This window comes from Schistocerca gregaria, chromosome 4, assembly GCF_023897955.1.
Source record: "Schistocerca gregaria isolate iqSchGreg1 chromosome 4, iqSchGreg1.2, whole genome shotgun sequence".
Classification (NCBI taxonomy): domain Eukaryota; kingdom Metazoa; phylum Arthropoda; class Insecta; order Orthoptera; family Acrididae; genus Schistocerca; species Schistocerca gregaria.
The window spans coordinates 150,208,640-150,220,830 of NC_064923.1; the positions used below are offsets into that span (position 1 = coordinate 150,208,640).

General features: G+C 41.2%; 1 protein-coding gene across 1 annotated transcript in view; it reads left to right on the forward strand.

The window, feature by feature from the left end:
- The window catches only part of LOC126266912 (26S proteasome regulatory subunit 4), a 28,730-nt gene extending 22,638 nt beyond the window's left edge, over window positions 1-6,092 (forward strand). The window contains exons 6-9 of the mRNA XM_049971592.1: window positions 2,629-2,843; window positions 3,771-3,968; window positions 4,139-4,348; window positions 5,676-6,092. Coding sequence (XP_049827549.1) covers window positions 2,629-2,843; window positions 3,771-3,968; window positions 4,139-4,348; window positions 5,676-5,810 — 758 coding nt within the window. The 3' untranslated portion in view covers window positions 5,811-6,092. The remainder of the gene's footprint in view (window positions 1-2,628; window positions 2,844-3,770; window positions 3,969-4,138; window positions 4,349-5,675) is intronic.
- The last annotated feature ends 6,099 nt before the right edge of the window (window positions 6,093-12,191 follow it).

Here is a 12,191-nt window from a genome sequence, read left to right on the forward strand (position 1 = left end):
ACTTAGCTATTGAGTCATGACTCAAATCCTTCCCTCGCGGCTTTGCTCCCCTACCTCCCAAACTTCATAGCAGCTCTTCTGTGAAATGCATCAAACCCCATCTTTACAATAGTCACTTACTTAAATAAATGTAAATCTATGTGGGCAGTTGGTGAGTTGTAACTGTTATCTTATTTGTTAAACTAAGGTCCAGCTCCCAGTATTAATCTGCCAGGAAGTTTTGTATCAGATGTATATTTTATTGGTTGCTTTAGTTAGCCCCATGTTGGATGCCAGATATAGTGACTTCCCTGTCCTATCAGGCTTTTAAATGATTACAGGGTACCAGATTGCCGAGGATAGACCAACAGTGATCAAATTTATAAAATTAAGATCATCTTATTTATAAGAATTGGCTAATAACGAACCACATGCTAAAACAAATGAATGCATTATTAATTTGTAAATTCAACTAAACAAAGAAAATTTTTTGCCACCTCTGTTGGCTTGGCGTCAATGGAGAATTAATCGTATATTGTTATTCGATGTGAGTCCTTGAATGCAGATGTGTGTGTACTTTGCAAATATTTGCCAATCGTGTGAGTGAGGTGTGCCCCCCCCCTCCTCCCCCTCTCCCTCTCCCTGCCTCCCATTGAAGAGGAGTGTAGTTCTTTCCCCTCCCCTCCCCTGCCTGTCCTCCTCACTTGGAACATCTCTGGGAATGAAATGAAAGACACTAGAGTCATAAACGTATCACACAATTGTTAGCATGCCACTCGGAATATCCGTGTCATACTTGTCCACATCTTGGAGAACTGTGCAATAGAAGACTTGACAGTCAGTGATGACAGAGAACAGAATTATCATATTGTAATTCTCTTAAATATGCAGCCTCTTTAAACTGTTCACTGCTCCTCTGTGCCTTCTGAGTCATCAGCAATCTTCAGTTCTGGGCTACTGGTCAGAAGTAGAACATTTTTCCACCAGTTGTGGGAGCTGATACTGCTCCCTCCCAGTTTTAGTGGGTCTTCTCCACTACTTATAGTGTAAAGCTCCGAAAGGAAAATTATTGTGAAACCATGGCAGAGAACATTCCCTCCCCCCTCCCGTGAACCATGGACCTTCTTGGTGGTGGTACTTTAGACAAGAAGAGAATAGAAGCTTTCGAAACGTGGTGCTACGGAAGAATACTTAAGATTTGGTGGGTAGATCACATAACTAATGAAATGGTGCTGAATAGAATTGGGGAGAAGAGGAATATGTGGCACAACTTGACTAGAAGAAGGGATTGGTTGGTAGGACATGTTCTGAGGCATCAAAACATATCCTGAGGCATCAAAAATTGTAGAGGGAGGCCACGAGATGTATACACTAAGCAGATTCAGAAGGGTGTAGGTTGCAGTACATACTTGGAATTGAAGAAGCTTGCACAGGATAGAGTAGCATGGAGAGTGACATCAAACCAGTCTCTGGACTGAAGACTACTACTACTACTACTACTACTACTACTACTACTACTACTACTATTACTGTCCTCGCCCTCTCTAAGGAGGATCCCTTTCATCCTGGGTCCTGAGTAATCTGACCTATCCCCCTCTCTGCCCTCTGGAAGGAATTTTTAGTTCAGAAAACTAGGATAGTGTGCATACTTTACATTTATCTATTTCACATTCTGAAGGTAAACATTGGTCAGCAGTTCTGTCTCATAATATTATAAGTGCTTCTAATTGGTTGGATTTGAGCTGTGCATCTAGAACACCCCCCTTAGGTGGCTTCCTTCAGTTTCCAGGTGTCCTATATTTTCTTGTACAGAAAACATGGCTTAGCTGATCATTTCAGTTTTAATGACACAGCAGGGAGGATATTGTAGATCAAATAGTGGGATGGGCTTTAATTGCAAATAAAGGCAATAGTGAGGTAATAAGGGACGCAGCAGGTGTTGCAACAGGTTTTGATTGCAGAAAGTCACAGGCTTGGTGGTAGGTATTGAGGAAGAATGTTTCCAGATAACAAACTTGTGGCTGCCTTGTGGAAGGAATTAAGATAGTTTTGTGGAAAGCAGACCTTGTGCCAGTAAGACAAGGTCATGTAGGGTGTCCCATGAGAATTGGTCAATATTAAGGGATATGACAGGAACCATGAGTGCTTGTTCATCTTTGCTAGTGTGAAACACATCTCTTCTATTGAACAAATGCTAATAGCTCTTAAAATATGCATTTTAGAGCCCATGTTTACTAGGCTCTTTTGCTCTGAATGCTTGTTAAAGTCATATCCCTGAATATTGACCACTCCTCCTGGGTCAGTCTGTGTAGGTGCATTTTAGAAGGCAGGCATTACAATATCATCTGTATAAAATAAGGGTATACATGATAAGCAGCCTTGTATAATAATGCTGTGTGTTCAGTTATTTTATAATTTTCTCGTATGTGGAGAGCCCACAGATGCTTTCAATAGTGCAGTGTCGTTAAACGGTGTAAAGACTACTCATGTGCTTCATTTGTATGAGAGTATTGAAGAAAGGAAAACAGTTAAGATCAACTGATTACTGAAATTGGGAATTAATTACGTGTCTTATAGGCTTACTGTAAACTACAAGATCAGCACTTCTTTTCTGACGTGGACAATTCATTATGTTTTTAAATTCTGCAGGTCTGGACACTCAGATTCAGGAAATAAAGGAATCTGTGGAACTTCCACTTACTCATCCAGAGTATTATGAAGAAATGGGCATAAAACCACCAAAAGGTGTCATTTTGTATGGTCCTCCTGGCACAGGAAAGACACTCTTAGCAAAGGCTGTGGCAAATCAGACATCGGCTACCTTCTTACGTGTTGTAGGTTCTGAACTAATTCAGAAATATTTGGTAAGTATTCTAGCACAAATATTTTGCAAAATATTAATTTTATCTTTGAACAAAATTTTTGAAGCTTTGACTGTTGTAATACTAATAAGCAATTTACTTGTGCATTGTTGGATTTTTATAAATGGAACCAGCATAATGAAAAATTGTGGAGATGTAGTTTTTGAGCCCTAATTCTTTTAAATGAAAACACATTGTTCTGCAGGGAAGTTAATGTGCAAAGATGTTAATGACTCATATGGGGTCATTATTCAATGATATCTTTGATGCATATTTAAGTAATTTGTTTTACTTTGAAACAGTTAAAGGTAGAGAAGGGTTTTCATCTTCTTATTGATCATGGAGATCATAAATCCTTGTCAATAAAAGGAAAAAAAGACCAATAGATTTGTTTCCAGATGTTAATTCTTCAGCCCATGTCTGCAAGTTTGCTAGGCATCAGTGCTGTTGCATTTATAAAACATTTTTTATCATTAAAATTTAACTGGTATGAGACGTGATGAATGTCAGTAAATACTGCTTCAGTACTAATTAAGTTTTTATTAGCAGAAAATTCAGCAAGTACTCAAAGGGGACATATGCCACACTAGTCAAAAGTGACATTGCAACAGACTTGAGAAGCTGTTGCATATATTATTAGCATTAATCTGCTGTGTTAATTTAAAATGCTTAAGGTTTTTCAGTACTTACAACTCATTTTTAAAACATATGAATTTAGTTTTCTGCTACAGTTAAACTTAATTGTAGAGAACAGGGACTTGATGCATTGAGCTGACCGGACCTAAAAAAAGATTTCTATTATTTATTTATTCCTTGTTGTAACTAACAAATACAATGGCCACATGTTTTATTTAAAGAAGCTTTCATGTTTATGTTGTAATGTAAACTAACATGTAGAATAATGCAGTTATGCTAATTTCTTAATTTTAGGGTGATGGCCCAAAACTGGTTAGAGAATTATTCAGGGTTGCAGAAGAACATGCACCCTCCATAGTTTTCATTGACGAAATTGATGCTGTTGGGACTAAACGATATGATTCTAATTCTGGTGGTGAAAGAGAGATCCAGAGAACAATGTTAGAGTTGTTGAATCAATTGGATGGCTTTGATTCAAGGGGAGATGTGAAGGTAGTAAATACAAAAAGAAAATTTATTAAGCTCAAAATTCTTTTACTGCACACTAATAAGGCACAATTTCCATAAGTTTTGAAACATTTAACATTTTTGACATATTGATCAATATATGATTCATATCTGGCCTTAAGATAGGCTATTATTACATAATATTTTACTTGCAGGTTGTTATGGCAACAAATCGCATAGAAACACTAGACCCTGCTCTAATTCGGCCTGGAAGGATAGATAGAAAAATAGAATTTCCATTGCCAGATGAAAAAACCAAGAGGAGGATATTTAACATACATACATCAAGAATGACTCTTGCTGAAGATGTTAATCTCACAGAACTTATAATGGCTAAGGATGACCTCTCTGGCGCTGATATTAAGGTAACCATTTTCCACAAAATATACACAATTTTCTAGCACCTCTTGTGAAATTTGAACTCAGGTGCCTGAAATCAGATGCAACTGCTGTTCTTATGATTCAGCATTCAACTGTTAATAATGTTAAGCTTTAAAAACAAAGATTCCAAGACTTACCAAGTGGGAAAGCACCGGTAGATAGGCACAATAAATAAAACACACAAACACACACACAGAATTTCGAGCTTTCACAACCGGCGGCTGTTTCGTCAGGAAAGAGGGAAGGAAAAGGAAAGATGGAAGGATGACACACACACACACACACACACACACACACACACACACACACACACACACACACATCCATCCATCCATCCATCCATCCATCCATGTATGGATGTGTGTGTGTGTGTGTGTGTGTGTGTGTGTGTGTGTGTGTGTGTGTGTGTGTGTGTGTGTGTGTGTGTCTCTCTCATCCTTTCATCTTTCCTTTTCCTTCCCTCTTTCCTGACGAAACAGCCGCCGGTTGTGAAAGCGCGCGCGCGAGAGTATATACCTATCCTTTTTTCCCCCAAGGTAAGACTTTCCGCTCCCGGGATTGGAATGACTCCTTACCTTCTCCCTGAAAACCCACATCCTTTCATCTTTCCTTTTCCTTCCCTCTTTCCTGACGAAGCAGCCGCCGGTTGTGAAAGCTCGAAATTCTGTGTGTGTGTTTTATTTATTGTGCCTATCTACCGGCACTTTCCCGCTTGGTAAGTCTTGGAATCTTTGTTTTTAATATATTTTTCCCATGTGGAAGTTTCTTTCTATTTTATTACATCATCATTAATGTTAAGCTTTGATAGAGACCAGTAATTTGTGTAACATACAACAAAATTAAGAACAATATAATTAGAAGTACTACAGATTTTGATAAGACCATTACTAGTTTAGCTTATATTAAATATAACTGAGTTATTGAACTGACTCCTCCCCCCACCCCCCTCTTGGGAGTGTGTTTGAGCTACCAGTGAAATAACCATTTGACAAAATCTGTTTTAAAACTTGGAATAAAATTTAATATGCAACTAACAGTTTAATCTAAGCATTTGTCGGGGGAGGAATGATTATCTAAGAAAAGGGAGGCTAAACTGGAGAAGTAAGTTACTTGAAAGAGGGAACAATCGAAATTTGCCATAGATACTGTGTAGCTTGAATTCAATTTCACATTTATAATAAAGCATGCATCACTACTGCCTCAAGTTTGTGATTCTTTATGTTGTAATGGTTCTGTTGAATAGACTTCATATGTGACATTACAGTTGTCTGGTTTACTAGCAAAGGAAATAACCATAATTTCAAATTTCAGGCCATCTGTACTGAAGCAGGTCTTATGGCATTACGGGAAAGAAGAATGAAGGTTACAAATGAAGATTTCAGAAAATCGAAAGAAAATGTTTTGTATAGGAAGAAGGAAGGTACACCTGAAGGTTTATACCTGTAATAAGAACATCATTTGATATGTGGAGTCCAGAGTTCTCACTATGATTGTTAATAAAAGATACACACTATCCATTTTGGTAACCTGTTCATTATTTCCGATCGTCATTAATATTCTTAGATCAGTGTTTTTCCATTAAAGTAAACTGAACTAATTCAGTAATATAAAACAGTCCAACTTGTCTGGAGTCTCATACTTTCACTTTACATCTGTTTTTAGAAAATTACAAAAAATGAGTGGATACTTTCACTGATACAATAAAGAAATTATTTGTTTTATACATTATAGGGTTTGTAAACAATTTTATTTATGGCCAATGATTGTGATATGATGTTCTGAGAACAGTGACCTGTTGCAGCTGCACTTTTGGTCATTCTACAAACAGAACTTATAATATTACGAAAAGGATAGATTATAACAATGAAAATAGTAAATTTTTGACAACATAATGTAATCGGATAGGTAAAACATCTGCTCATCAAACGGCAGCAGGAAAAGAAAAAAGGTTTTTGAGACCTGGTAGTCAAGGAAGGCAGGATTAGGTTACGATTGTGGACGGGGCCCTTTTGTACTTGCACACATTTATTTTAAGACGATAATTCCAGACTCAGCAATAAATAAAGATATCACACATTATTAATGAAAGAATAACTGTGTAATTAATAGTGCTTTCAGTCCGTTACAATTTACCAAATTAGCACAAAATACGGACACAGCAAATAATGTTTTAAAAACAAGGCAATGTGATCCCAATTAGAATTTTAAGGCATGTAATGACAGTCACTGCTGAATGCCTTTAACACCAAGAATGGCTGTTATAAAAAAAAAATTTAGAAACATACAATAAAACAGCAAATACAATAATAAAACACAAGGGCCAGTCACGGACGGCGCACCAGGAAGCGGCCTCTTAGTAGGTCTGGCAAAAAAACACTTTCACGAGCGATGAGATAGGCAGCCAAGAGTTGCATTCACTTCACAAGATGGTAACTCTCACTAATGACAGTCTAACGAATAACTAATGATAATCTTGCTGAGGCTACCTGATGTCTAATAAACCAAATGCAAAGATGTAAAAATACGCCAAAACCGGAACCGGTGGTCTGGAATCCGTCTGCAGAATACTGTGCTTAGAGCACCCAGATCAAGAAAGGAATCACTACCACTGGAGTAGAAGAATCGCCAACCAACCTACTATCAAGAAAGCTGTCATAACTACACTCCTCACCAGACAGCAGCAGCAAGGCGAGGGAACCTACACTGCCATTTCACATACTAACTCCCAGGGCAGGTAACTTGGGTGTTAGCAGCCATGAGGCAGGAAAATACAACTGGTTGAACTTAACAAACTGAACGTAATAAGTAATTAGAAGTCCAGGGAAGCTAATCAGATCCGCCTTTTCCAAGCACTTCACTTGCTGCTCTTCGCCTCAGCAACACGAACTCATGTCACTGAAGAATCGCAAGAGCTCACAATGGTGGAGGTTCCTCTACTTGAATCCAAATGCACTCGACTCGAAGCTTCAGGATCCGGTTTAAGACGAGGTCGTGCACCCTCGTGACCACAGGCCTTCAATCCGGCAGTCCATGCGCACCACCAGCAGTCGCGGCATGTTCTCGCACTGTGTGGACCAGGCTCCTCCTGAGTCCCCAACCGACTGAACACTGACTCGACCCAGAAGAAACAAGACGTCGCCCCAAAGATAGGGCCACAGTTACTACATGTTGATAACTGCCCACTGCCGCCACTAGTGGACAGGTAACACTTGTGAAACCAAGAGGCGCTTGTCAACATGAGAAGAAGAGGAACAACCGCAACCATGTCAACTAAACGATATGGTCTGGCCTCCAACAGAGGACGGAAACATAAAACGGCACCAACGCAAGTCACAGCACGGCTCAACCTCCTCCTCTCAAGGAGAAATCCAAGGGGGGGGGGGGGGGGGTGATAGGAGACCCATCTAGCAAGTTAACCAAACTTATTTTGATTAAGGTTGCCCGGTATTGCTTACCAGTTCGGTTGTCCTTAACCAGAAGATTAACTGAGGCTAAAATCCGCATAATCATACACTGACCCAGACAACGGGGAGGAAACTTACCGAGGTTGACAACACGCACCTCCCTCCCAGTAAAATTACGGACGTGCACCTGATCTCCCGTCTTACCCCTGAAGGCTCGCCAATTACAGTTATAATGACCAGCTTGTTTGTTATAGGCCCTGAAAATATTGCACCTTGCACAATTTAAGTTTTCCTTGACAACTTGAGGAGTGATCTACACAGGAATTAGGTCTTGAATCCCCCATAAGTTCGAAAAGGGGTAATTAACAGGATAGGCAAACATTAAGGAAACCGGAGTAGCCTTCAACGCCTCATGGCTGGTGGTATTGAAGGCAAAGCTAAGCCAAGGGAGACTAGACTTCCACTTACTGGGAGACTTCATATGAAAGGTAATCAGTGCGGATTTAAGGTTATGATTGACCCTGTCTGCAAAGGACCCTGCGGATTATACGGACTGGTAGTTACGTGCTTAACAACACTTCGAAAACAGAAGGCCTTGAAGGGAGCCGAAAGAAAGGCCCGGGCATTACCACTAACGATTTGCTTAGGGGGTTCAAAAACACTAATTATGTTAGTTACATGCGCAATGGTGGTGGCAGCAGTCACATTACGATTTGGAAGAAGCCAGGTAAACATCGAAAACGCGCCAAAAATAACTACTAATGGTCTCTTTTGGTGTGAGGTAAGGGCCCCACATAATCAATATAGAGTTTGTCCATGGAGCAAGATTCACACTCTGAACTAAGGAACCCCTGATGTAGACCGTTATTCGTTTTGGCCAAACGATACAACTGTCACCAAGAAACCATTTCTCTAACGTCTCGGTCAATGGACTGCCATGTCAGATGCTCCTTAATTTTCTGCAAGATCTTAATGGCTCCCAAATGCCAACCAATCAACGAGTTGTGAAAATAATGGAAAACCGGGTGTATTAGGGTGCTTGGTAGACAGATTTTAATCTCCTTGGTATGTCCCACCCTTTTGCATAAAATGCCTTTCCTGATAATGTATTCATACAGATGCTCGCCTGCCGAAATCAGTTTCTTAACTGGTCCCCAAGTGGGGTCCTGATCCTGATGGTCGGCAATGACACTAAACAAATGAGGAACATAGCCTAACACGACACAACTAAAATTGCCTTCTTCAGCTTCTTGGGTGCCTTCACTGAATGCTTGTGCAGTAAACATACAGCTGAGGACATCCGCAAGCGCATTCTCAGTGCCTCTAATGTGCTTAACCCTGAACTGAAACTCCAAAACGCGTACCGCCCACCTCGCGATATTGCCAGTTTACGCAGCCCGGCTAGCACCCAGCTTAAGGCTTGAGTGTTGGTCTCTAGCTGAAACACTCTATGTTCGAGATAAAACCGGTACAGTGTGAACAAGACGGCCATTGCCTCACATCCATAAACAGAATATTTAAGCTCGGCGCTGGTTAACTGACGAGACACGTATGCTAATGGCTGCCTTTGACCTTCGAGCTCCTGGAGGGGGGCTGCCAAAATTCCCACATCAGATGCGTCGGTTTGGAAAATAAATTTCTATATTAGCGTCAGGCACTCCGAGAATGGGAGGATTGGCTACAGCTGCCTTAATATGCTCAAACGCGGCCTCTTGAACAGTTCCCCACCTAAAACGCATCCCTTTTCGGAGCAGTTCATTTAGAGGAGCCGCCAACTGAGCAAAAGTAGGGACAAAACTCCTAAAATAATTCGCCAACCCTATGATCTTGGCAATCCCTTACTTATCAGTGGGCGGCAGAAGGGCTCTCAAGGCTTTAGTCCGCTCCTGATCAATGCGAATGATATCGACTGATACTAGGTGACCTAAGGAGGATACCTGATGCCTGGCCAATGTCACCTTATTGGGTTTAACAGTCAGACTGGCCACCTGCAACCTAGCAAAAACTTGCTGGATATGTTCCAAATGCTCTTGAAACGAACGACTATAAATTACCAAATCGTCCAGGTAATTGTTGACACAGACTAATTTCAAGTCTCCAAGAATATTATCCAGCAAATGAGTAAGGACGGCTGTGCCAGTAGCCAAACGAAAGGGGACCCCTATTAAATTGAAACAAATTCCAATCAGTACAAAACGCAGTAATGTGTTTACATTCTTCGGTTAAGGGAATCTGATAATAAGCTTGATTCAGATTGAGCACAGTAAACCTATTAGGTCCAGCAAACCAAGTAAGAGTTATAAAGATCAGGTAAAGGAACCAATTCAAGGACAACCTTTTTATTTAGGTGGTGGTAGTCAGGAACAGTCAGAAAGTCCCACCCCTGATCCTTAGGGATGAGGAATGTAGGGGAGGCATAAGTGGATGTAGAAGGCCTAATAACTCCCTGCTCAAGCATTTTGGAGATCTTTTCCCTTATCTTACGCAGTGAGAGGCGATATGGGGACTGCGTGACAGGAATATGGTCAGATAAAGAATATGTTAGTCAAGAACATTATTAACCCCAAGCATATCACAGAGAAGCTCTGGAAACCTCTCCAACAAACCCCTTTGTACAGAGGCCTACTGGGCAGAAAGATGAGAGAGATCAAACTCGGTAACCTTAACATCAACAGCCAGCATTCCTGCATCTCGATGCACCTTACATTTAGTACACTCACAGAACCCAAATTTCTGACCAGAAGCGAACTTACAGAAAAAGGTGTACCCAGAATAATCCAAGACAAGACCAGTTTTACTGATAAAATCACATCCCAAAATCAAATTGACTGGCAGCTCCTTAACTTAGGCCAAAGAGAAGGGCCATGAGAAATCCCCAACTGAGATGCTCCCTCAGACCCAACCATGCAGAGGCAACACCTGCCTTTTGGCAACCCGACATCTCTGTACCGAAGACGGGACCGACCTAAATCTCGCAAGATGACCATATGCAAGAAACCATTCCAAGCTCAACAACGAAAAGGAGCTGCCAAAATCCAAAAGGCAACAAATAGGTTCACCACCTACTCGAGAACAAATATAAGGCAATGGGGGTGATGATCAAGCAGTGACATGGGCACACCAGGGTTTAAAACCTCGACCCCAGGGTCGCTACCCATCCAGGTGTCATTTATTGACTTTGGTTGTCTGTGGCTGAGTGCAAGTACGAACTAAATACCCTGTTCAACCACACCTGAAACAACGCCACGATTCCCTTTTAGCAGACTCAGCTGATATTGGTAATCTGGAGTTCCCCTTGGTGGTGCCCATGGGCTGAACTTTAACCTCATGGTGTCTGTTGTCCGAGAGCGGCAAAACAGATATCGCTGCAAAAGTGGCACAAAGTTCTTCCCAAGTAGAGAAACGACTGTGAAAAACAAAATGTGACTTATTCGCCACTCACATTCCCCTCAGGACAATTGAAACTAACTCTTGTTCTGGCCTGTTGACTAACAAGGCCAAACAGGCCATCTTGACCCTTTCCACATACTGGTGCAACTCCTCCCTACCTTGCTGCATCTGCCAAATATAGCGACACTCGAGCTGTTTATGAACTCCTGTAGTCAATCTTTTGCTGATCACAAGATCCCTCAACTGCCGCAATGATTCTTCTGCCATAGCTCTGGAAACAAAGGTCCTCAATTCACCTCTAGTTAAAGGATACAATAGAGACAAAATTACCTGATGCAAAACACCAAATGCATCAGCATGTTGCTTGCTCAAGACGAACCAACAACCATAACAACCTTTCAATTTGCTCGAGTCGGTCTGTAGCTAATTCTGTGATGTCTCAAAACAGATGCACCAGGGGATTAGGCAATTTAGCAAACGCTCCGACTAACCCCTCAGAGGACTTAAGGACGTTATTCCCGGCCTCGCTAGTGCACCACTGGGAAGGTAACAAATTCTGCTCCCCGGTCCTCTTTCCATCAAGCTCTAAGCATGTGACCTTAAACTGCAATTTATTAACCAAGAACCCCAATTCAGCAGTTGATTCCTTATTGCGATCCTCTAATTTTAATGCCCTTAAGTCAGATATCTGGTTGGCTAAATGTATCAACTGTGCCCGCACCCTGTCTGACTTACTGCCACTAGGTTGAGTGCCCTCTAAAAAGCCGATATTTTCCTCAAGACTCCTCACAGCTTTAAACAAAAACTCAATGGCTGCCTTTGTCTCACCCACAACATCCGACATGATGTCAACTAGCATGCAAGCGGGCTGCTAACTCAGGAACACTACCCTCAATAGTCTGGTGCCTAATTGCCGCCTCATAAATGAGGTTGTCCTTCCTGAATAGGCCGATCCCAGAGCACTGCCTGACCGCCATTACAAAGTTGATCACCTAAAACAGAACAAAATCCAAAGGCAGAAATCATACAACAG